This window comes from Marmota monax, unplaced genomic scaffold, assembly GCF_021218885.2.
Source record: "Marmota monax isolate L192 unplaced genomic scaffold, Marmota_monax_Labrador192_F-V1.1 WCK01_AAM20220418_F8-fsc00019, whole genome shotgun sequence".
Taxonomy (NCBI): Eukaryota; Metazoa; Chordata; class Mammalia; order Rodentia; family Sciuridae; genus Marmota; species Marmota monax.
In genome coordinates this window covers 15,936,422-15,963,780 of record NW_026695242.1, presented here as the reverse complement: position 1 = coordinate 15,963,780, position 27,359 = coordinate 15,936,422, and the positions used below count along the sequence as shown (strand labels likewise).

Here is a 27,359-nt window from a genome sequence, read left to right as displayed (position 1 = left end):
TGTTTTACCAGCACAAAAGAACACAATATAACTGGAGACAAAGAACTCAGTGCAGATAATTTAAACTTACTAATTCTGTCTATTCTTTTTAAGGGAGAAGTATGTTTTAAAAAATATGTTTGTATAGAGTGGGGGAAATAGGAGATGTTAGTCAAAGGGTGCAAACTTTCAGTCTGGGGATCTCATGTGACTATAGTTATAATACTGTATTTTGTATATTTCAAAATCGTTAAAAGAGTAGATCTTAAGTGTTCTCACCACCCCAAAAAAGGTAACTGAAAGATGATGGATGTTAGTTAACTTGATTGTGGTAAGCATTTCACAGTGTATGCATAATAACAATTCATCATACTGTACAACTTAAATATATATAATTTCTGTCAATTTTACCTCAAAGCTGAAAAGCAATAAAAATTAAAAATTAAGTATGTGTGTGTGCACACATACACACACACACATATACACACACACACACATAGGTGTGTGTCTGTGTGTGGCTTCTTTACTCCTACAAGGGAGAGCTTGCTTGCCTCAGAGATAATAGTTCAAGTTACCATATAGTGACTTGACCTAAGTTCCCTCTGGAATATTAGATGGAAGCAGTTTTGACAGAACAGTCTTTGCTTGCTATTGTGCAGTGGGAATTCAGCTCAGAATACCCTTGGAAATAAAGCAAATTAGTTACATATTATATCAAATAATGAAGACATTCTTACTCATTGCCTTATCTCCAAGTTTTTTTTTTAAATGATAGGCAAAGGTTTAGTTTTGTTTTTCCACCTTGTATGTCTACCCAACTTTGGCAGTATTGGCAAGGTTGGAATTAGAAATTTGTATTGTGGGGGAAAAAAGGCTGCTAATAAGAAACAAAGGTCAGTCCAATGAAGGTCATGAAGAGAAGTTGCCTATAATGTTTCTGTCCTGCCCAGAATGTTGGCTTATCCAATGGTAAAGATGGTCCCTCTTCCTCTGCCCTTGGTAGACATTTGTGTTTTGGGTTGTGACTAGCCCAAAGTCCCTAGGTATTGTTGATAAAGATGATCAAGAAGAATTGCCAATTCTTTATTTAAGAATAAATAATTTGCCATGGACATTTTAACGGAGTCACAGGATGTACAAAATTGAAGACAATGAGTCCAGCTCCCTTTCTTTAATAGTTGAATAATCCAAGACTCATAGAAATCCTAGGCACAGGCTCAGAACTAGTAAGTGACAAGTAGAGCTAGAACCCAGTGCCTTCCAGAATGGCAGTCTTGTCTGCTGGTTTGGGGAAGGGCTGCTGTCTTGCAGTGATGCTCTGAGGAAGTAGACAAGTGGTTTCCATAATGGTATTTGGGGCAGGTCAGTCCTGCACCTGTCTTACCCCATTGGAAGTTGTCCAATCAGGACATCATGTTTTATAAAATCACTAACGGAGAGTTTAGACTTTATTGGAAGGACGAGATACTTAGTTAGCAGAGGGCCAGTGATAAAACAGAAATCGTGTTTGATATTCAGATTCCAAGCTGGACCTCACTTTTATTTCCATAATCTCTCAAAGCCACGAGTCCCTCTGAGAGGGATATTTATTTTGGCTTACAAAAATTTTTGCTAAAAGGTAGGAATCTTAGTGATAGATGGAATTGGTATCCCTGCCAACATCTGATACTCGTGGGTGATTTCATTAATTCAGAAATGTTTGGGTGTCAGTTCTCTGTGCTGGGGTTGTAATGGTGAAAAAATTTGCTAATATGTGAAGATGTCCTCTTCTCATAGGGATTATTTACTCTCCTATTGTAAGAGAAGCAACTTGACTGGTTTTTCCAAAATGGAGGGAAAGCCATCTCTGTACATCTAACTCTTAGAACCATTCTCAGGCTTCCTTCTTCTAGAATACTTTCCCTTCTCTTCTCTGTATACTCAGAAGCCAGAGAAAATGGCCCAGCTTTCTCTATTCCAAAACCACCTGTGAAAGTTTCACTCAGTGTTTTCAGTGAAGTCCAAGTCACAACATGTTCCATTTATTAGCTAATTATTATGTGTCAGGCATTGCATATGTATTAATATATAAATCAAACTTAAATAAAATAGCTCATTTAATTCTCACAGATTTCCCTGTAAGGTTGGTAGCATTTTGACATTCCATACTTACAGATGATGGAACTCAGCCCAAGAGAAGTTAAGTCACTTGCCTAAGGTCCCACATAGGAAAGACTCAGAGCCAGATTTGAAACCTGGGTTCTCCCTGATTCTCTGTAGTTCCCTATAACTTCAGAATATATTGAGAATTCTAGACTTTGGGACTTGTATTATATACTGACCTATTCCTCTAGGAACTTGCAGTCAGTTTGGCAGTTGACTGATAATACAGACAAGTCATTAGTAGTACCATGCATTTGTGTTATACAAATTAAAGGGCTCCTTAGACTCTACATATTTCTCAGAAGAGAAGTCTGTCTCAGTACCTTGGAGAACATTTTGTGAGTAGCCTAGCGCTGTGTCCTGAAGTGACAGAGGTGGGAAGCTGTCCTCATGGACGTTACAGTCATGGGGAACACATATATGGTTAATCAAAGTATCATCAACCAAGGAGTGATTTTGTGGTGTGATGAGAATGATGAAGAAACATTTAGGAACCTGTGACAGTTGTGCCTGACCATGTCAGGAAGGTCTGAGGAGACATTTTGGAAGAAATCCCATTTGAGTTGAGGTCTACAGAGATGAAAATGGGGAAGAGATTTCTAGGCAAGACATGGTGGAGGGAGCATCCTCCCTGCAGGATGATTTCTGGGCTGCACCTGGCCTTGTGAATCCAGTCACCACTTTAGAAATACCCACCAGGGCCCATTGGAGACACCAATTTTTGCAGATATCATTCAGACCCCTTCGTAACATCTTCAGAGCTAATTTATATTCTTTTTTCTGTGGATATGGTAGAAAATAAGGGAAACCCCTAGACCCATAGACCAAATCTGGGCTGCTACTTGGTTTTTGTAAATAAAGTTTTATTGGCACCCAGCCACACCCAAATGTTGACAAAAGTCTCCTGCAGCTTTCGTACAATAGTGGCAGAGGAGTTGTGCAGAGACTGGCTGATGCATAGAGACTATAATATTGACTATCTGGCCCTTTACAGACAATGTTTGCTGACTCCTGGTCTAAAATCATCTTATTAAAGTTAGTAGTAAAACTAGGCGCTAGCAGCTTTATTTGTGACCTTTTATTTACTCCTCACGACAATAATACTATGAGGTAGGTTCAAGGGTCATCTCCATGTTGCAGAAGGGTAATCTCAGCAGTTGACTAACTTGTTCAGGTTTCCAACTTTATTCATCAGGTAAATGATAGACACCGAGTGGGAACCCAAGCTGTACAGATGAGGGAGATGGCAGAAGGCTTGTGCTGTCCTGTATCCAAGTGGTAGTATCAGAAAGCAGGTGGTCAGATTACCTGAGGAATTACTCCATGAGGTGAAGCTACACCACAGCAGTGTCTGCCTTTCAAGGGCCCATTCAGAAGCCACTTCCTCTGGGAGGCCTTCCAAGGACTCTAGGGGGAAAAGGAGCTGTGGAAGATGAAGATGCCCACTGGGCCTGGCAGGCAAAATGAGTAGGGAGAAGATCTGGGATGTGATGTGGAGTCGGGGGGCCTTGGGGAATGCATGCCTTATGTGAAGCATGTCTCTAAAATGTTGTCCTTCAGGCCCTGCCTATCACTTCATGCGGGGATGTGCTCCAACATTGTCAGATCTCTCCATTTTACAAGAAAAGCCATAAATTTAGATTTTTGTGTAACTCGAGTTGGCCATTCAGTCTGATTTTTAAAACACTCTCTGTGGGCCAAGCAAAACATGTCTTCAGTCCATATATGGCCCACGTCCTGCCACCTTGCAATCTCCAGAGCAAAGCTCTGAACTGTTAAAAGTTTTGAAACTGTCTCACATTTGGCCCATTTTCTGAAATTAAAGCAGAAGCAACCTGTGGTCCTCTAGGGACATAAAAGAAAGGGGTAGAAATAGGCTGAGTTTGGTAAGAGAGCATGGGTTTAGTGGGATAGAAGGTAGACTAAGGCCAGACCTCCTGTCATTTGGACTTGAATCTGTAGACAGTGCTGATTAATAAATTCACATCTGTGTTTTCTCATTCTGGTTATGAACCCTTTGTCTTGAAGCCTGGTAGAACAAAGTGTGAATATTTACTCTGCCAGTTAGTAGCTGTGTGTCGTTTTGGCTAACCTGTTTTGTTTCTCTGGCTTCTTAGTTTCTTATTTGTGAAATGGGTAAATGTTGCTAGACCAAAAATATTGAATGAGATATATTCAGCTGTTGGGAACCAAACCATGACCTGGCTTATCCCAGGCCTCTGGCAGACGCTAGTTATCCACTTTGCTCTTCTTGGTCAATGACCAAGTCCTAACTTTTGAAGTCTATCATGATGCTAGACCACATGTTAATAGTCTCTAATAAGTAATTTATTGGCTGAGTCATTGGACTATTATTTGGAAAATAATAACTAAAAAAAAAAAAAAAAAAAAAAAACGACCTTTTTAAATAGTGTTAAGCTTCCTGGTTCTTCATCTATCCCCAGAAACTTTTCTTGAGTGAGATTTAAAGTTTTTATGTTTGGGGTTTTCCAGTGACAGTGGAGGGAACTTACTCGAACCCATTCTTTTCTGCTCCATTTAGGTGTTAAAGGAGCATTAGGGGGCATGTCTTCTATCAGCCATAGTAAAATAAAGTGGGATGGGAGGACAATGAAGTCAAGAAACAAAACCTGAATTCCAGATGTCCCCTCTCTGTGTGCCAAACAAAGTTCAAACCTGGTGCTTCCCAGGTCTCCTAGCCCCTGCCCTTTCATGATGCAACCACCAGGAAATCTGGTGCTGATCTGCTGAATGTGCAAAACATGAAATTTATTTTAAATACACCCATTTTTGCTTCATTTATAAAGATCTCTCCAATTTCTCATTCTTAAAAAACAACAACAACAACAAAAAACACTAATTTGAAAATTTATTTCCTCCCCTTGCTGTCTCCTTTTCTACCCCCTCCTCCTCCCCTTCTCTTTTGGTGGTGGTGGTAGGGGGTATATTCCAGTCCAACTCTTAAAGATGCCAAAAGCATCAGCAAAAGGATGTAAAGGGAAGGGTCCCTGCCAAAATGGTTGAGGGATCCTAGAAGAAGGATCTTCAAAATAGAGACTGCCTGCTGGGCCATTAAAATCCTTTTGCTTTGGGTTAATCCCACAGTGTGTATCAGATTACTAGAATTCAGATGAAAACACTGCTGCAGTACTCAGTCTCCTCAGTGAATTATTCCAAAATACATGGGTTATAAATACAGAAAATAATTGAATTTTCTATGTCCTAAGTGAAGTAATCGGTTCCATTCTTGTGAATATTCTCCATAATAGTCTGATTGTGTTTTGTGCTCCAAGGGGTGGAATATGTATCCAGAAACAATGCATTGAGTTGTTGTAAAATATGCATCCTTGCCTATCTGGGAAGGCAAAAAAGAAGGTTCTGGTAAAAAGACTAAAGATGTTTTTCTGATGCAAATTCTATGAGTCACATAAATGGTAGTGTCTTTTAAAATTATCAACAGACTCTGCTCTTTTTTTTTCTTTTTTTGTCTTTACAGTATAGGTCCTATTTCTCACTCCACATTTTTGATGTTAGTAGATCAGTAATTCAATAGACAGCCAAGCAGGTGTTCAAATCACTCCTGACACCCAGAATTCCTTAAATGACCCCTCGAAGCAGTGGAGTGAAAACATTCTCAGCATGTCAGAATATTGAGATATCTCAGTTGCCTTAATTTTTTTTTCACTTCATTTTTAAAGGCTCTTTTGTGCCTCTTCTTAGCACAGAAAAACCTCACCTCAGTTTTGGTACCAAGTGTTATAGAGTTGTGTATACACAGGCTTGTGCTTATATGCAACACAATTCTAGCTGGTCAGCTGTGCCAAGGGTCCTTAAAAGATGAATTTTGAAAGGGTAGGAAGAGTAAAAAGAGAGATGAGGCTTGGAGTTTTTCTTTTGTAGCTAAGAGCATAAAATAATACTGCTCTTGAAAAGCTTAATATTTCTATTTTTAGGGGCTGAGGTTGTGGCTCAGTGGTAAAGCGCTCGCCTGGCACATGGGTAGCACTGCATTTGATCCTTAGCACCACATAAAAATAAATAAAATAAAATAAAAGTATTGTGTCCAACTATAAAAACTAAAAAATATTTTAAAAAATATTTCTATTTTAAAATATAGGCCTCTTGACTATAACCTTTCATTCATTTAAATTCAATATTTTTTGATATGTACCAGGGTACTATGGGGTGGATAAAGAGAAAAGTAAGATTAGCCTCTTTCTCTCTAGTATTTTAGAGGAAATAAAATACAAGTTAATGCAAGTTAGGCAAAATTAAATTTTACTTGGCTCCTTCCATCCTGAAAAGTGTGCTCACATTGTTAGGTAGTTCTTGGAAATGCCTGTAGATATCCCCAAAATAAAAACTCTCTTGTACAGGCAATTCAAGATCTAGACGGGTGCATGAAGCATTTTTTCACTGGCTTGTCATTCTCTAAGCAGAACATAATCTATTTCCCCAGTGTAATTGAAAAACTGATGTTTAGCACCTTTATTTTGCAAACTTTGTTTCATTGTCACAGAACAGTGTACAGTGTGTCCGGTACATTTGTTATCTATTGTCACATGACAAATTGTTTCAAATTTGGCATCTTATTCCTCACAGTTTCTAAGGGTCAAGGGTCTGAGTGTGGCTTAACTGGGTTCTTCTGTCTGAGGGCTCTTAAAGCTGTGAATTCAGGTGTCAGCCTGGGACATTGTCATTGCAAATCTCTGTTGGGGCAAAATCTACTTCCAAGCCTACCTGCTTGCCAATCAGAGATGTCAGGTCTTTTATGCTGTTGTCCTGGCCTCCCTCAGTTCCTTGCCAGGCCACATGGGCACCTTCATGGGACAGCTCATGAGTGGCAGCTGACATGATTAAAGCCACAGTCCTTTTGTAACCCAGTCTCAGAGGTATTCCATCACTTTGCCTAATTCTGTTTGTTAGAAGTGAGACATCATATCTAGGCACATACTCAAGAGTGGGAGATCACATAAAAGTGCGAATACAGGAAGGTAGGGATCTTTGGGGGCCATCTTAGAGGCCCCCTACCGTGATCAGCAACAGAACTAATCACTTCAGTGGACACTTAATCTAATGAGGGTTGAAAGATATTCTTACTCCATCTTGCTCTTTTCTCTCTCCTTTTATTGTTATTATGCAGTCTCCTTGGGCAGTGCCTCCCAAACACCTCCTCCCTCTTCTGGGCATATAATTATAGATGACATGCACAATAGACAGCAGATTGCTTTAATCTTTTAAGGATTTGTTAGTCTTACAGCATGTCAACAAGCCATATTGAGTCTTTTTTAAATCTAATGTCTTGATCAATGAATTTGGAGAGTTTTTCTGGAAAAGGCATTGTGTCTGGTATGATGATAAATCTGCAGAGAGAAGGGGAAGGAGGAGCCTGTTGCTCATACAGACAGGCTTCTTAATTCATAAGAAATTAGGAATGTTTCATGCACGGTAGTTGAGGTGGGGCATTAAATCAAATTGGTTTTTAAAGAAAACCTAAAACTCCAGATGAGAGGAATTACTATTTCAATTTGTGTTTCTAATGAGTATGTCTACAGAAGAGATATCTCCTAGCTGCCCTTCACTCTTGTGCATATGTCAAGAGAGCAGCTGACCTGCCATCTTTTAAATTCTGTGAAAATTAGTTGTTTACAGGAAAACTGCTCTATTTCTCTTCTAGGAAGGGTGTATCTTGGTTTTCAACATAGTGCTCAAAACATACATATGTAGGCATTGAAGGTATGAGGAAAAGATGAAACTAGATAGATTCTGGTGGATTTTTAATAATGGAAATTGATTCAAGAGTAGTGTCCATGCTAAACCTAGTGAGAATTCAGTAAAAAGGGGCCTGCATTTACTGAGGAGATGCCACAACTATAAAACATGCATGGGGCATGTTGTGTGTTTTTTTTCTTTTTCTTTTCTTTTTTTTTTGTCCTTGAATTTGGCAATGCACCACATGTCTTTGTGTATTTTGTTCCCTCTGCAGAGACCTTCCCAAACCTTCCCTGACCACTCAACTTAAAACATTTCTGGTTCTGTCCCTTGCCTCCCATTATTGTTCTCTTAACAGTTTTGTTTCAGATTTTGTTTACTCTCTGGCTTTTCTGCCCCACTCCTTTTACTTACATATGCACATGACTGTAAGTTCCAGAAGGGGCAGGGAATTTCATCTCTTTTATTCCTGGTTGTAACCCCAATGCCTAGCAAACAGTTGGTACTCAGTATTTACTGGATACATAAAATCATGTGTGGCCATTTCTCTTTATATAAATCACATTCAGCTGACAGCTTACTGTTTACTGTCCATCCCCAGACCCATATTCCATGAATCAAAACCTTATTCCCAAGCCCTTCCCCTTACCTGGCAGAGCTCAGGTAGATACTCAGAAAAGTGAGGATGGAAGAGTGAAGGAACCTTCTGACACAGGACAAGAAAAACAATAACATTCACTATCTAGGTGAGGAGTAAGAGGTCCTGGGCACTCTGTGCTTCTGAAGGATGAGACTCATCTCTTATTCATCTTTATCTCTCATTGGTTGGATGTATGGCCCAGTGCCTGGCACAAAGCAGAGTCCACACAAGTTAATTGGATCAGATTGAATGGAGTTGGGAAAAAGCTAGCGCAAAATCTCTTCTGACAACATTAGACAAAGTTCAACTTGTGAATGCTTCCTTAAAGGTGGAGGAATGGCAACTTCTGGATTCCCTTCTGTGGCCTTTTTTTTTTTTTTTTTTTCAGAATGCCTGGTAGCATACATGCATGCATTCATTTGTTCCCAAGCTCCCCTTGGAATGTACAGAGCATTGTATATGGGACATGGGAAACATCCAAGTTTTCAGTCCCAACTCTAGGAATTTTACTTTGAGGAAACCTCCTTCCAAAGAGTTAGAATCAGTTGGCTGTAGTTGTTTAATCTGTCCTCAGTGTTGGCCTCTATGCCACACTCTTTGAACAGGAGTAGAAAGGTCCCCAATGTGGTTGCAAATTGGCTCTTGTGTTCATCTTGGCTAATTTAAAAACACTCAATATTTTTCCAAACTGAATTTAGGGCTTTTGATTGAAGCCTGAGTCATTTACTGTGGCAGAACATATCACTACTATAGGAAAAACTAGAACTTAGAAATACAAAGCCCCTTGAAGTAATCCAATGTAGGATAATTACATTATTAAATAAAGCTGTGGGTCTCAAATTATTCTACTGCTGTTGTACATGTGAGGATAATAATGTGAACTGTGCTGAGCAAAAAATGTGTGACAAGAGGGAGCATGTCTGAATAATATGTTTACGTTTAAACAGAGGCTACACAAAACAGGAAGATTGACTTGGTTTCTACATTGTAGTGTTCTAAGTGGGCACAAAGCTGTTGGTGATTCTCTGTGAAGACTATTCTCATTAATGGCAATGGGATATCCAGACTCCATGCCAGATGACGAATAAGTTTTAATAATGCAGACAGCCTCCACTGTGATTTTCATATACCAACAGGGCAAAGGGTTTTCTTTCTTCCTTTGAGAATCTTTATGGCCTATAGGCCTTGCAGAACAGCATACCTGAATGGAGGGTCATGTGCTTTCAAAACTGGGTTTAAAAAAAAAAAAACAGGAGATGTAAAAAAGTAATGGTTTGGAGTCCTTCAGTACGATAGAAGAGCTAGATTGGGTGGTGGTTGGATTTGGGTTTTATTTTTATTGTCTTTAATAGAGTGTTTTTCTAGGTAATTCAACTGAGCTTTAACGTTGGAATTGGGCTCATTTATCTTCTTTTGTTAATGTTTTAATGGCCAGAGCTAAGTATTTGGGTGCCAAGCTAGTTTTCATTATGGCAACCTGAAAGTGGTTAAAAAATAGACTGTGGAGTTAACACCCTATTAATTTGGCCAAAGGAAATGTGGGAAAGCCTAACCACCAACTTAAGGCATCTTCTGTACATTATAAAATGCTTGCTGCTTAAAGAGGAAACATCTAGGACACTAGGATGCAATTTCTTGCTCTCTGTGTAAATTGTCTTTTAAGTTTAGGGAGGACAAAAATGGTCTAGGCATGATAAGTCGAAGAGGAAAGAAGTGGAACTGGGAATTAACAAAAGGATATTTCTGGGACTTTCTTTGGAAATGGTCTCCTGGTCAGGGAAGCAGGCTGCAACCTAACATGTTTTAGATTAGTGTGTATTAAAAATGTATTTAGGAACATAAAATATTTAGGATTCTTGAATTACTTGTTTGATACCAAATGCCGTTGGCTGTACCATGAAGGATAGTCACATTACCTCTGACAAATCGTGCCTCAGAGCAGTCTTCTGTTTGCTTACTCCCTCTAATTGTGCCAAGTTAGGTTTCCAAAATTCATTGAGCCACCAGCTTCACTCCATTGAGGGGGGATGGGGGATGGAAAAGGTTGGAAGAGGAAAGGCGGCTTGGGAAATGGGAATCCAATACACTAAGGAGCCTCCGTGGCAAATCCATTCCATCGTGTTAAGGGAGTCAAATTAAATCTTAGCATGTACTTGAGACGTTATCTTCACTGCTCAGTCAACAGAAAATTCTTCACATTTTTAACTAGCACGTAAATAGCAAGATCTGTAGTCTTACTTTTGGGGGCAAAAGCACTATAAGAATTAAAACCCGTTTTTACTGTGAAGTGACTTTAAATGCCACGCATCCCGTGGAATTGGCTAGAAATGGAGAAATCTTTAGTCATCCCAGGATGGGAGCAGGGTGGGAGATGACTGTAGAAAAGGCTTAAATGACCAATTTTCCAGAAAGAAGAGGATATTACCAAGCTGGTTTCTGGTTCTACTTCAGTTTTGTCATCTTTGAAATGGGTCTAAGAATAGTTAACTCAGGGAATCTTTATTTATAGGTATTGGATGAGATAATGTCATTAAATTCATAGGTTACTATCTGAATCTCAGGGTTCTCTCCTGCTATCTACTTTAGAGTGGAGGAGAATGAGTAATGCAGATCTTCTTAATGGTCTTCTGGCCCAACTCTTCCTTGAAGGTATCCAGCAGGAGCTATAGGGCCATTATTGTTTCTAGACAAAGAATTAAGAAGAGTTAGGAATGTACGCAGGTACTCAGAAGGGACTGTAGAATACATTCGTACCTCATTCGCTCGTTTTTCATTCCAGTGTTATGTAATAATAGGAATAGCCATCAGTTTTTTGGATGCCTTCTCTGCGTCGACCATTGAACTCTAATACCTGCAGCATCCTATCTACGCTGTGAGGTGGATTCTTTTGTTCCATTTGACTCATTTTTTTTTTAGACCAGGATTAACATGGACAACAATGCAGTGCAACTGCATTTGAACCTTGGTCATTAAGACTCTAAGGCTGTTGCTTGCTGGGCACAGCAGCACACACCTGTAATGTCAGCAGCTCAGGAGGCTGAGGTAGGAGGGTAACTAGTTCAAAGCCAGCCTTAGAACTTAGCAAGGCCCTAAGCAATTTATTGAGACCCTGTCTTTAAATAAAATATAAAACAATGGTTGGGGATGTAGCTCAAATAGTTAAGCGCCCTGGGGCTTAATTCCTGGTACCAAAAATAAATAAATAAATAAATAAAATAAAGTTGGTGCTTTCTTAGTTCTCCTTTAGTATCTCCCAACATGGAACCTCCAGAGATGGTGTACCATTAAAAATCATTTGTTTTAGGTCCAACACAATCCTTGGTTCTCTTATAAGAGAAACAGAAGTTAAGCAAGTGTATCTGCCTCTAAAAAGTGTTGGCAATCCTGGTGTTTATTGTATAAGATAAGAATTATGCAATTCAGCATCAAATACTGATGCCTAATAAAGATTTAACATTATGTCACAGGTAGTAAGTTTAGTAATCTTTAGTTCAGAGAATTAGAGTTAGCCTATTAAAGATATTACAGAACAACTACCCTTTAAAAATTGCCATCCTCATTTCAGAAAAAAACAAAACAAAAAAGGATATTATGATGCCAGATGAAATGAGGAAGAATAAAGCCTTCAACAGAAAGTTGGAGTTTTCATCCATATCAGTGTTGCTCATTTCTTCTTTCTGCTATGGAAGGCTGATATGTGGGAACCCAGGGCCCTCTGGTTTTTAGAGGGGTTCAGCCATACAGGTTCTCTGCCAGGAGAAGGTAAGAGAGGAGAGTAGGGCAGGTGTTCATTCTCTGCTCCTTCATGGGAGATCCTTCCAGGTTGGTAGTTGTCACTTCCAAGGAAGGGTTGCTGCTGCTCAAAGGGTCTGCTCTGATCCTGGTAACTACTGCCACCTCCTCTTTGGCCCATTAGCCTGGGGAGGTGCTGGCTGAGCAGCTGTTGGCCTAGGTTCCTGTACTGTCTATCCCTTATGCCTCTTTACATCCCATCAACACCTTTCTCATCAGTTTCTTTATAAATCCTCCCCTCAGATTATCATTATACAAGTATCCCATCTGTCTCCTGCTAGCATCCTGACGGATACAAAGATAGTTCTTGAAATCTAGTAAATCTGGTTTTATAAAACCTTGCTGCACTGTCCTCATTTTTTTTGTTTCACAACTGACCAATGAAAGCTTCATCTTTACCATCCTGTTTGTCCTGACATTCTTGGATCTTTGAGTGGCAACCACTTACCTGTAGAGTGAAACCTTTTTACTTGCCCTGGGGCTGTACCATTAACAAAGAAAAATAATGTGTAATGGAGCACAGTTGAACAAACTGGTCAGTTCCTCCCATAGCAGCATGTCTGAGAGAGGTTTCAAATAAAGGGAGTGGCCAGCAGAGCCAGTCTCAAAGGTGGCATCCCCCCCCCCTTACCTGAGTTTCCCAGTGCACATCATAGGCACACATGCCTTCCTAGGGCCTGATCTAAAGTGGCTATAGTTGGTCTTTCTAAAAATTGACACAATAGTTTTTCTTTTTCATTATTAGTTTCCATCTTGATGAAAATTTTCCACTCTCCTGGAACCATCTGGTATTTTAGTTTCACAATTTCTTCAGCTATCATCATTTATTGTGGTTTTGTGTTCCCAATATGTTATGGTTTAGATATGAGGTGTCCCACCAAAAGCTCTTGTATTAATGCAGGACTGTTCAGAGATGAAATAGACTATGAGAGCTGTAACCTAATCAGTCCATCCTAGTTTGAATGGGCTAGTGGTAACTGTAAGCAGGTTGGGAGTGACTAGAGGAGATGGGTCACTGGGAGTGTGGCCCCTTCCACTGGCTTCCTGGTTGCCATGAACAGAGCAGCAAACCTCCACCACATAATGTGGTGCCTCACCCTAGACCCAGAGCAGTGGACCCTGCCAACTGAGGACTAAATCTCTGAAACCATGAGCCAAAATAAACTCCCTCCTCTAAGTTGTTCCTGCCAGGTATTTTGGTCACAGTGACACAAAGCTGACTAACACACAACATTTATCAGGTTTCAAATGCTACAAGGCACATTCTAAAAATCTGAGCATTGAGGGAAGATTGAGGTAAATAAGCCATGCTTTTCTTTTCTCATTCCTTCCCTCCTTTGCCAGCCTTCTGATATTACCAGTCATGTGTTTATTGTCCTTGGAATTTAGCTTATTATACCTCTTCTCAGCAATACTGTTGTGTATCATGTGGTATGATACGAAAGGTTCCATTCGTGTCCTGTCTCCTGAGGGATGATATATTAGTAAAGATAGAGGTTCAGCTGTGTGTACAGAGACTATAATTACAGATGTTCAAATAAGTTGGAGTTCAAAATATGTCTCCTGTCATACCCTACAAGGTGGATGGTTCAGGGCTGGAATGGTGGTTAGGGATCAGGTTTCTGTGTCTCATTTGTCTGATCCAAAGCTATATAGTCACTCCCTTTGAGTGCATGACCTGGAACATGAAATTTCACTAATGCATAGCATGGGTCATAATTTGGTCACATGGCTGCACCTGGATATAAAAAAAAAGCAGAAACATGGTGTCTTACTCTGTGCAAATTTTCAACTTATCATTAAGGAAGTGTAGATATTGGGGGAAAGTTAGGCATAGTTGGGAAGTGTTAAATTCCCCTTATGTCAGGTAAGACATTTTCTTACAAATAAGCCAAAGGGGATGTACAGTTCCACTGAACTCAAGTTACTCTGAGACATCTAAATTGATAACAAGGAATTGGGTCTCAATAAATTTTTGAAATCAAACTAGAATATAGTCATGAACTTTAGAGGCGAGTACAGAAATCCTAGTGGAGAATGGTATCTTTAAGGAGTGATATGCAGAGAAAGAAGACCTGAATCTAGACTCCATCTATGCATATTTGTTTCTTACATTTTTCCAACTGGGAGATGGAATGAGGAAGAAGAGAAATTGAACAAAATAAAGTAGAGGTGGTAGATATTGGGTAGATGTTCTCCATGAATCTCTTACATATCTGTGCATCTTGTAAGCAAAGCCACTGACTGTCTTTGTCCTAGACTATCTTTTAAAGTTGTTTATATAGTGAACAACTTGAGAAGACAAAGATAGTGTCTTGTTCTAGAACAAGGAGCTAGTATGCTATTTTTTTAGTATTAAAGATTTAGGTTCCCCCTTCTCCAAAACAGACCATATTTTAGGACACAGAGCAGGTTTTAGCAAATGCAAAAACAAAAACAACAACAACAACACAAAAACAAACAACAACAAGAAAAAACACATGGTAACTCCTTGTGCTTTATCAGATCCTAATGAAATTAAATAACAAATCCATAACAAGATAAAAAAGAGAAACCACTTTAACACATGGTGCTTTTGAATATAAAGAAAGGGTCACAGAAGAGATCAGGGGAGAAATTTAAAAATTCTTAGAAACCAGTTAGAACAGAGATACAACATATCAAAATCTCTGAGACACTATGAAGGCAGTTTTAAGAAGAAAGATCATACGTTGAAAAAACAAGAGATTCCAAATAAATGGTCTTTTGTAACATCTTAAGGCCTAGAAAAGCAAGAACAAATTAATTCCAAAACCAGGAGAAGATAGGTAGTAATATCAGAACTGAAATTAATGAAATTAAAAATTAAAAAAATACAAAGAATCAAAGCAACAAAAGTTGGTTCTTTCAAAAGATAAAGATTGATAAACACATAGCCAAACTAACGAAAGTTTGAGAAGACCCAAATCAACAAAATTAAAAAACGAAAAAGGAGATATCACCACAGATTTTGGAAATCCAGAGAATCATTAGAAACTGTTATAAAAATGTATACTCTAATAATAAACTGGAAAATCTAGCAATTTCTAAACACAGATTACCTACCCAAATTGAACTATAAGGATATAGAAAACCTAAATAGACCAATATCAAGTAACCAATATCAACAGAGAAAAGCCCTAGATCTGATGAATTCTCAGTTGAGTTCTACCAGACCTTTAAAGAGAACTAATGCCAATCTTAAAATTATTCTATGAGAGAGAACACTCCCAAATTCATTCTTTGAAAGCCGTATCACCCTGACACCAAAATCAGATAAGGACACATCAAGGAAAGAAAACTACCTGCCAATATCCCTGGTGAACATAGATGCAAAAATTCTTAATAAAATATTAGCAATCTTTATTCAAAAGCACATTAAGAAGATTATTCACTGTGATCAAATTGGTTTCATCCCACAGATGCAAGATTGTTTCAGCATGCTCAAATCAATAAATGTATTCATCACATAGATAGAATTAAGGATAAAAAAGATCACACAATCATCTCAATAGATGCAGAAAAAAGCCTTTGAGAAAATCCAGCACCCTTTCATGTTAAAAACACTGAAGAAACTAGGCAAGAGAAAGAAATTAAAGGAAATAGGAAAGGAACAAGTCAAACTATCTCTGTTTACTGATGACATGATCCTATTCTTAGAACACCCCCAAAATTTCCACCAGCAGATTCTAGAGCTTATGAAAAATTGAGCAAAGTTGCAAAATACAAGGTCAACATACAAAAATCAATACCTTTCCTATACTCTGATAATGAATTTTCTGGGAACAATATCAGGCAAACAATTGAATTCACAATAGCCTCAAATAAAAATTCACTGAAGAAAGAAATTGAAAAAGATATCAGGAGGGCTGAGGTTGTGGCTCAGTGGTAGAGCGCTCGCCTAGCATGTGCTAGGCCCTGTTTAAATTCTCAGCACCACATAAAAATAAATAAGTAAATAAAATAAAGGTATTGTGTCTAACTACAACTAAAAAATAATAATAAATATTAAAAATATATATATATCAGGAAATGGGAGGCCCTTCCATATTCTTGGATAGGCAGTGTTAATATTGGCAAAATGGCCATATTACCAAAAGTGATCACAAATTCAGTGTGACCCCCACCAAAATACCAGTGACAGTCTTCCCAGAACTAGGAGGAAAAATGTCCTAAATTTCCATTGGAATAATAATAGACTCAAAACAGTCAAAATAATACTAAGCAATAAGAGTGAGGTCAGAGGCATCCTGACCTCAAATTATGCTGCTGAGCTATGGTCACAAAAACAGCATGGTATTGGTATAAAAATAGGCCTGAAGGCCAATGGAATGAAATAGAAGAAATAAATTCATATTGTATAGTCATTTGATCCTTAACAAAGTGCCAGAAGCACACATTGGAGGAAAGATAGCCTTTTTAACAAAAGATGCTGGGAAAACTACATGTCCATATGTAGAAGAACGAAACTAGATCCCTATCTCACTCTACACAAAAACCAACTCAAAGCAGATCAAAGAGGTAGGAGTTAGACCAGGAACACTGCAACTGCTAGAAGAAAACAGGGTTAACATCCCAACATATTGGTACAGGCACCAACTTCCTTAATAAGACTCATAAAAAAATAAAATCAAGAATCAAGTAGGATGCTTTAAAAACTTCTGCACAGCAAAGAAAACAAAAGTGTGAAAGGAGAGCCTAAACACTGGGAAAAATGTCTTTGCCAGCAACTCTTAGAAGATTAATATCTGAAATATATAAAGAACTCAACACACACACACACACACACAAACACACACACACACACACCAGTGAATACATGGGCAAATGATCTAAACAGATATATCTCAAAAGAAGAAATACAGACATCCATCAAATATATGAAAAAATTTTCATCATTATTAGCAATCAGAGAAATGCTAATCAAAACTATACCAAGATTTCTTCTAACTCCAGTTAAAATAGCAATCATCAAGAATACAAATAACAATAATTGCTGGTGAGGATATTGGGGGGAAGGTACATTGTTGGTGGGACTGAAAATTAGTACAACCAATTTGAAAAGCGGTATGGAGATTTCTCAAAATGCTGGGAATGGAACCAACATATCTCACGTATCTCTCCAAAAGAACTTTAGCTCATTATAGTACTAATGCATATCAATTTTATAGCAGTGCAATTCACAATATCCAAGCTATGGAAGGAGCATATGTGTCCATCATTAGGTGAATGAATAAAGAAAATGTGGCATACACAGTGGAATTTTATTCAGCCATAGAGAAGAATAAAATTATGATGTTTGCCAGTAAATGGACAGAACTGGAGAACATCATTCTAAATAAGCAAGAATCAGAAAGTCAAAGGTCAAATGTTTTCTCTTGTCTGCAGAAGCTAGAGAGAAATGAAGAATTTTTTAAAAATGTAAATGTCATGAAAATAGAAAGAACAGTAGAGTACAGGAAGAGGATCAAGGAGTACAGAGGAGGAATGGGAAAGGGGAGGAACTGCAGAATGGAACTGACCAAATTATGCTGTGTGCATACATGAATATATCACAATGAATTCCACTTTCATGTATAACAATAATGCACCCATTAAAAACATACACAAATTGAATAAAGTCCAGAAGAAGGTCAGAGGGAGGGAGGAGGAGAGGAAAGAGGTCACCACTGAGGATTGAAATTGAGCAAATTATGTTATCTGCATCTATGACTATGTCAAAATGAAGTCCACTATTATGTATAATATAATGCACTAATAGAAACATAAACAAGTGAAGATTTAGATTCACTAAACTCAAGACTCTTCTTCTTTAACACATTCCAATGTGTGAGCAGCTTTCATCTATCGCTCCTTGTGTCTTTTGGGGGGGAATTGGATATTATAAGGCCCACACAAATGGTGGAACATTGATTACTGTTAGCACCATGAGCAATAAACCATCCTTTGTGTCCAGGAGTCTCTTAGGCACTGTCTGATCCATGAAACTGTGGTAGGCAAATTTGAGTAAAATTTGGTCACAAAAACAGCATGGTATTGGTATAAAAATAGACATGAAGGCCAATGGAATGAAATAGAAGAGAAAAATTCATATTGTATAGTAAAATCACAGACCCTTCTCAGTTCTTAACACAAGGGAAAGTTCAAGTCAGAAGTAGCATTGTTTATTATTAAATGATACAAAGGGGTCAAGGAAAATTAAGCATAAGAAAATGCCTTGAGTTAGTGACTAATACAATGGTTCTCAAACTTTTTTGGATTCAGGAATTTTTACACTCAAATTACTGAGGACCCCAATAAGTTTTGTTTATGTGAGTGATACATATCAATATTTATGGTTTTGGAAATTAAAACTGAGAAATAATTTAAAATGCTAAATTCACTTAAAAATAATAATATGACATTCACATGAAAAAAAAAATGTCAAGCTGAACTGTATAGCTTACACCAAATTAAGTCAAAATTGGTCAGAATCCTAAATGTAAACCATTAAAGTATAAAATTTTTGATGCTTTTGTTGTTGTTTTGCATGGTTCTGGGAATTGAACCCAGGTCCTCAAGCTTGGTAGGCAAATGCTCTACCACTGAGATACTTTCTCAGCCCATCAAAGTAAAAAACTTTTGGATGAAAACGTAGAAATTCTTTGTGACCTCAGATTAGGCAAACAGTTCATAGATATAAAAAGCAAAACCACAATCCATAAAACAAAAAGCTGACCAATGGAACTTAATCAGATTTTTAAACTTTTGTTTTATTAAAGAAACTGTTAGAAGAATGCGACAAAGTGGGAGAACATATTTTCAAGCCACATATTTGTCAAAAGACTTGAATCTAGAAGTTTTAAGAACTCTCAAAACTCAATAGTAAGAAAACAAACATCACAATTTTTTAAGTGGACAAAAGATTTAACATCAACTTCTTTGAAAAAAGATATACAGGTGGCAAATTAGCACCCGAAATGATGTATGATATCATTAGTCATTAGGGAAAGGAAAACTAAAAAGATGATGAGAAATTACTATGTACATATTAGGATGGCAGTAATTAATTTATAGGGTCAGTATCAAGTGCTGGCAAGCATGAGTAACAACTGGAACTCTCATATGGTGCTGGTGAGAATGCAAAATGGCGCAGCCTCTCCAGAAAATGGTTGGGCAGTTTCTCAAACATTGCGTAGCAATCCCTCTCTTAGGTGTTTACTCTAGAGAATTGAAAATGTGTGTTCACACGGAAACCTGTGCATGCAAGTTTATAGTAGTTGTGTTTGTAATCACCAAAATTGAACCTGCCCAGATGTCCCTCAGTCAGTGAATGGATAAACAAAGTTTGGTGGCCATCCACACCATCAAATTCTGTTCAGCAATAAAAGGTAATAAGCTGTTGACTCATGCAGCAACATGGGTGGATCCCAAAAGTATTATGCTGAGTGAAAGAAGCAATCTAAAAGGTTTTTATACCATATGATTCAATTTACATGACATTTTAAGAAAGAAAACCAAAGCAAGAGCTGATCAGTGGTTGCCAAAAGTTGGTGTGGAGTGGGGGGAATGTAATAAATACAACATAATACAAAGGGCTTTCGAGGGTGATGGACTGGTCTATATCTAGTGATTGTGGTGATACTGGTTTTATGATTCTGTCCTTGTGTTAAAATTCACAGCACTGTATACCAAAAAAAAAAAAAAAAAGAAATTTTACTCTAAATTAATTACAATAATAAATTAAAATACCAATATAAACCCACTATGAAAATGTAACACATTTTAATGAAAATTAACTATATTCTCAAAAAAAAAAAAGATCAGTGGAAACAGTGGCATGGTTTTATGTTTTTTGTAAATCTCTTTACTGTCTGGCTTAATAGAGAGCTGGATTCACGTATGTGTTTCTGCATTCAGACAGTTGTGATATCACATGTCACAGGTCTGGAAAACCCCACTGCACACTTGAAAGAGAATGAGAGTGAGAAAAAAAGCCTATGTCTTGATATGATTAGAATTGCTGTTTTCACCCACTGGACCACCTGAAGGGGTCTCAGGGATTTCCAAGGCTTCCTGGACTTTACTTTAAGAACCACTAATAAAACATGTTGTCCGAAATTTCATTCATTTTTTCAAAAACTTGTCCCCCCCATATCCACATATCCCCATTGTTTCTGTAATGGCTTTGTAAAAAGTGATCCACTTATTGGCTTAAATTTATTTAAAGAGGAAACTTTCTATATCTCCTGTAAGTAGAAAACCAGTACCACTTTTCCATAAATAGAGCAACAATAAATAAACAACGAATAACTTTATGTAAAGTTTCCCTGTGAAAGACCTGAATTCATCTAGGCATGCTACACTTTTGAAAACATCAATATAGAGAAGTGATGACACATAGCTAAATCTGGCATTACTTCATTTGTGCCAACCCATTGAATCCAGGCAATTAATGTAAGAGTAGACAGTGTAATCCTTTTTTTTTCTTTTCATCAATGAAAAAAAAATTGAAACACAGGGAGTATAAAGAAGTTGTCCTATGTTTCATTGGAAGTAAATTCCAGGGCTGAGATTTGAACCCAGGCATTCTGGCTGCAGTCTAAGGTGCTGTGTTGGTAGAAAAGAAACCCAGGTCCTCATCTAAATCCTGCCATAAGTTGATACCAGGACATGCCACTGAAGCTCATTGTCCTCATCAATAACATGAGATGGACTGAATCTGTGGGTATAAATGAAAATGTACCTTTGATGGTACCAGGCAGGTCAGGGAAGAGTGGACTAAATATAATGTGATAATGAGTGGTGGGGATTTTACATCTTGTCTAAAGAAGGCATCTGCTGCAGCTTAGTTTCAAGTGGTTTTTTGTTATTGGTTTTGGTTTTGTTTTATTTTTTTTTTCTTTTTCTTTGTTTTATTTTATAAGAGAAAGTTGAAGTCTGGACATTTTTGTTTAAATTTCCAATTCTTTAAACAGTTGGAGGGACCAGGCATACACACCGGCTGGCTGGTCTGTGATTTCTTGACTAGATTATCTCCTCTGACTTAGAGGATTCATGATTAAATGGGCTGTTTTTGTACAGTGGTAGAAACAAAATCCGAATTACAGAAATAATTTTAAACAACGATGAAGGGGGATAAGGACTTAAAAAGTGTCTTAACACAGCCTACATAAATATTGATTAAGAGCTGGGTTAATTGAAAAGTCAAGGTACATTAATAGAATAACAAAGTGTATTTCTTTGTGTTCCTTTTGTGTTGTATTAGAGCAAATCAGCAATATTTATCCAGTGCTAATTCTCAGTTTGCAGAGAGCTAATGTAATCATGAGATGAGCTTATTGAAATTCTTTTCTTAGACATAGAGACTTGCCCAAGAATGGTACATATTAGGAACTTTAGTCAGCACTTGCTCAGAATAGTAAATATGAGCATGTGATTTATGCCACTGTGTGTTCAAAGCAATGTTTCCTGAGACATTTTCTACTTGTGTGTTGACTGTTTTGTTTTTTGGAGATTGGTTTGCTGTTTCGCCCTCCTCCACTTATCAGATTTCCTTTTAAATTCTGGCATTTAACAATGTTGCAGGGCCAGTTTCTCTGTGAATCCATAATAAAACATACTGGTTGTTTCACAATTAATACAAACTGGGGTTTATGGTTTGCATGTTTATGTGAATTCCTGCATTTTTTTATGTGTGTGTGAGAGAAAAGGAACAAGCACAGAATCTATAGACTGAATCTTGAAAGATGAGTTGATTCATCAGTGACATCAGAAGGATTGTATTTTCTCTTGGTTAATAAACTATTTGTTTGGCGGGTGTTGTAAGCCTGCCAGAGCTAGTCATGCCATTTCTTGGAAAAGATCTGAAGCAACTGGTAATTGAAATGATAATCATTTGATCATAGTCAGAGCTATTTGAAAATAACACTCATCTCCAAACTTGTCTATTCTAGGAAACCTTATTTGGTCAGAATGTTGCCAAATTCCATTTTTACTAACGTTGAGACTGATATATCATGCAACTTAATTATTTTCCAGTACATTCTAGATTTGATTGCTGGTATGTCCTGTCCAGAAGCTGTTCCCATATGCTTTGAAACAATACCCAGTCTGAGTTTTTATTCTGACATTTAATAATCACCATGTAATAGCTATAAAATGCATGACAACTACAGATCTTTTATTTCAAGAGGATAGTGTGGTGAGTCTGGATGAAATCACCCGTTGAAATGGTACTTTGTAATGTGCCCCATTGTTGACAAAGTATTGAAATTTTTTTTCTTGAGCAGAAGATGAAAACACATTTTCCACTTAGTTTCTCCTTTAGTGGAAGTTCATATTTGATCATGATAAGGGGAAAGATTCCATTACCAAAGTTTTACTTTTCATTTTTGATAGAGTATTTGTTACTTTCTGCTACCTAGTAAACTTTCTTTCAAGAGCAACTTGGGACTGGGTGAGGAAAAGTGAAATTTTAGATACTACCTTAAAACTTTTTAGAAACTTAAATCAGGGCTTCTTATTATGTGAAGCTTATCTTAATAAACCCCTTTTGGTTTGAATCGAAGTGGTGTTTGCAGTGGTGTGTGTGTGTGTGTGTGTGTGTGTGTTGGGGGTGTGGGGGTGTGTGCATATGTGTAGGTGGGGGAAGGAGCAAAGAGTTATGTTTAACAGTAAAATTAGCCAAAATCAGTTGTGAATTCCTTGTCTTTAATAGCTTAGAGACATCTTCCTGTTGTTGTTTTGTCTAAAATATTTTGAAGGTTTTGTAAGCTTAGGGGTTTTCACAGCTAAGCCTTCTTCAGAAATGTGAAGTAAAAGAAATAAAAGGAGTCAGTGCAAGTTGAAATGTCAAATGCTTCAAATAATTTAACTTAAAACCCAGTGAGACAATCTTTATAAGCCTTTTTCAAAGAATTTTTGGGCAAGGGAGCCTTCCCTTTGTTCCATGTATGGATATCTATTAAATATCTTGCTGGATTAATTCTGAAGCAGAAAAGTTGGTTGTTTCCTGGAAGCAATTAGAGATGCTTAAAATTCAAATTTATGATCCATAGGAGGAACTTAAGTTTCATTTCTTCTCTTAGATTCAAAGACTTTCTCCTCACTCCACCCTCTCACCCCCTACCCCATATGTATTAAAAGAAAAAAATCAGTTCATTTCTCAACTTACAAAGTTTTCAAGAAACATGAGAATGTGTAAGTTTCTTTCAGTGGGAAGCACATAACATTTATGAAGTATTTCTTTTGGGATTACATCACAGTTTTATTTAATTTTTAGGACAAAAGTTAAATTCAATATTTGTGTATAAGCCAAGGGAAAATGTACCATAAACATAGGAATTTTGGGGTGAGTCAGAGTTCCAAGAATCCTAGATTTACTTAGACCATTTATATGGAGACAGGCTAACGATTAGTCATCTAGCCCTTGCTTTTTACATTTGCAATTAATTGCACCTAAAAATCAGCTTTTGCCCAAGTGGTGAGATTAAGGTAGAGTGAGCTTTGCAAACAGCATTCAAAATGGCTATTAGGATTACTGCCTATTTTTTTTTTGATACTTTCTAATTGTGTAACAAATATATCATTTAAATTATTGTTTAAATAACCAGCAGTGAAAAAAACAATAAATCTCCAGTGAGTTATTGGAGATCCTCTGATATTGAAAAACACACTGCCTGCTTGTCTAAGGTTAAACATTCACATGGCATTTCAGGTGGGCTGTGTGGGAGAGTGTATCATTTATCTTTAACCCATAAATAATATTTTTTGCCCATCTCACCTCTTGTAGGATGAAGTCATTGCTGTTTCTGAAAAGGTGATCGTGAAGCTTGAAGACCTGGTCAAGTGGGTCCATTCTGATTTCTCCAAGTGGAGATGTGGCCTACGAGCTGGGCCAGTGAAAGCAGAGACATTGGGAAGAAATGGACAGCGAGAGGCTCTGCTGAAGTACAGGCAGTCCACCCTCAACAGCGGACTCAATTTCAAAGATGTTCTCAAGGAAAAGGCCGACCTTGGTAAATATGATTCTTGCTTCTAAATCCAATGCGTGGGTATAGATCGTAACCTACCTTTTTAGTTGTAGATTTTTTTTCTAGTGAAGTGTGTCTCCATGTGTGTATTCACACTTTATGCTGAAAAGGGACTGAGAATACAGATGGAGAGATGTTAGTGGGGTGGGTGAGGAATGGTTGAACAGGTGTTCCCTGTCGGATCACAGAGCCCTGTGCTGAGTGATGTCCTTAAACAACTTATAGGGCACCATCAAGACATGAGACTTAAATTCAGGCACCTAAAATTGAATTGATGAAGAGTTTAAATATTTGCTGTTAAGTAGTCAGTGCCCCATCTATTAATGCCATGTTAGAATTTTGTGTTTTACAATGGGTAGAGGGCCAAGTGAGGAAAAGAGATGAGTTACTTAATATGAAGTGAGAGAGCTACCGGAGGCAGGGGATCCATGGATTTGGCAGTTTATGAAGTGGATTTCCTTGAGCTCTAAGCATTCAACTGTGTTCTTTTCTTTTTTACCTCTGCCTCTTCTACTATAAGTTTAAAGGAGAAAAGGAGCTTTGGAGTGTGACTAGTGCTTGAACACTAACTCTGACACCTACTTAGCTGTGTGGCTTTAAGCAAATAATTTAACCCCAAAGCCTCAGTTTCCCCTTGTGAAAAATAGCGTCATTGTGAGAAGAGAGGTGTAAAGAGTCCAGTCTGGTGATGACAGACACAAGGGACTGCATAATTGATTCTGTTGCTGTAACACTTTCTTCTTCCTCCATGATTTCTTTCTTTGTTCTTTTCCTTTTGTTAATATCCTCCTGTTGCCTTCACTGACTTATTCTCTTAGCATTGCTCAAGACCAAAAAGTTGTTGACCTCTGATTTAGCCTAGTTATTTCCTCTTTAGGCAAAGAGGAACTTCACTTTTAACATATTAAGGGATCTTTTTCTTTCATTCTAACACAATGCTGATTTTCGCAGCCCTGTTTTATGCCTTAATGTGGCAACTTCCTGTTTTTTTTTTTTTTAAACCTAGAACTTAACTATTACAAGAAACCTTGATGATTTATTTTAACTGGCATAAAGAAACTGAATAACACCAGTAACTGACTGGGTCTTTCATATGATTCTGGTTTGTGACGAGCTGTGCTGTGTTTTGGGAACAGCATTAATATTGACTTACAGTTTGCCAGTCAACAGTTTACTGATGTCAGAGGGTAATATTTGGGACATGGCAGCCTGATTGTCATGTGCACAATTAAAGAAAAGTATGAAGCCAGGGTTTTCTTTCTAAAGCCAAAGAATTTTTTAATAGTCTTCTTATATATACTGTCACATGCCCCAATTTTGTGAACACACAATGACTACCCTCATGACGTGTGAAAATGCTGAATAATACATCCGTTCTGTTGCTTTCCTAATGTAGGATCTAAGATGTATTGCCATTGTCTTATGTTTTCCTTAACATTAAAACCTTTCTTTGTTTGATTTTTTTTTTTAGTTGTGGAATATACTGTTACTAATAAAAAAAATTAAACAGGAAACCCACGGGGGACAAAAGGATGTGTAGATGGTTAAGCTTGATGTCACACATATAAACAAGAGTATTTATAGCAGGGTTGTTTTGTGTTTCAAGTGGATAGTTTATTCATGAGCATGAAAAGAAAACCAATTTCTTAATTCCATCAAAAAGATTTAGAGACTTTGATCTCTTGGATTCTAAAAAATATCCATAATCTACCTTTTTTACAAATTGATTCCAGAAGAAGTGGGTTTATAGACAATATTCAAAATACTTGCAGGTGGTTTGGCCTGGAAAATCTAGTTTAGTGGTTTTTAAATCTAGTTACTCTTCAGATTCACTAGGGGAATTTAAAAAGCAATACTGATTACTGGGTTCAGCTTCCTCAGATTCTTCCAGGTTGGACTGAGGCAAGGCCTAAGAATGTGTGCTGATAAAAGTCTTGCTAAGTGATTCAGAATTTTTTTTTTCCTAGTCTTGAGAGACAACTCCAAGATTAGTGCTGAGGACAGGAAAATAATCAACAGGAGATTTGGTGGGCAAGAGACACCATGTACCTTTTCTTTTTTTAATGTAAACTACCCCTTTAAGGATAGAATTTAGGGCCTTGAAATTCTACTCAGTCGGTATTAACTGTGGGGAATTTGAGACAAATAGCTTTTGTAATTGGAATGCACACTGTGTTGTAATAATGTGGAAAGAGAAACAAAAACTTTCCTTAATGTAATGAGTTTCCATTATCTGCCTGATCTAAGGTTTGTAAGTCGACATTGTCAGGAATTATACTGGGGAGAGAGGGGGTGTCATTTGCTGTACACAATCCTGTCCCACCAACTCTCTCTTTAGCCTCTTCCTTTCTCTGTGTGCAACATCAAAATATTTGTTGTCTCTACTTTTCTTTCTACACAGTGGTTTTCTTATCTCTCTTTCTCTTGGCCACACTGAAACCATCTCCAATACTACATTGTTAATGGAAGTTCACACACTTATTAGGTTTTTCCTTCTGTAGAACCCTTCCAACTTCTCATTGTTCTTACCAAAGAAAGATGAACTTTGAGATTACCTAAGACCCTCCTCTTTTTTTTTTTTCCTGGTGAAAGTAAACAAAGAATACAAAGATCTCACCTTTCTATGGATAAAGTAAAATTCTTAACATGTTATTTTTTTTTTAACTGAGTGATTTCATCCTGTTACAAAATTAATAATAAAGAAAGAAATTAGATTGATTTTTAAAGAAGGGACTTTAAAATATCCAGGGTAATTAAATAACTCTTCTTGCTCTGTGTTTAGGTAGAATAAGTTCCCTTTAATCCCAGTTTGTGTCACTTCCTGTCTCTGAATAGTAAAAAAAACCAAGAATGTTCTCACAAATACGCGTCTGCCAACAAATTAATACTCCACAAAGAGAAACTCTGCCTCAAACGGCAGCTTCCAATAATTGCTGTGATTCAAATCACAAGTCTTTCATTTTTTTATACCCCTTCCTTCTTGAAGGGGCACATTTGGACAATATTTGAGGATGACCCATTTGTTTCTTAAAAATCTCTGGAGTTTTCATTTAAGACTCTAA

At 37.5% G+C, this 27,359-nt stretch overlaps 1 protein-coding gene across 2 annotated transcripts in view; it reads left to right on the top strand.

Moving 5' to 3' along the window:
- Arid5b (AT-rich interaction domain 5B) overlaps positions 1-27,359 on the top strand; it is a 178,745-nt gene that overhangs the window by 10,094 nt on the left and 141,292 nt on the right. For both annotated transcript variants that reach the window (XM_046419660.2, XM_046419664.2), the window contains one exon: positions 24,057-24,282. In XM_046419660.2, coding sequence (XP_046275616.1) covers positions 24,057-24,282 — 226 coding nt within the window. The remainder of the gene's footprint in view (positions 1-24,056; positions 24,283-27,359) is intronic.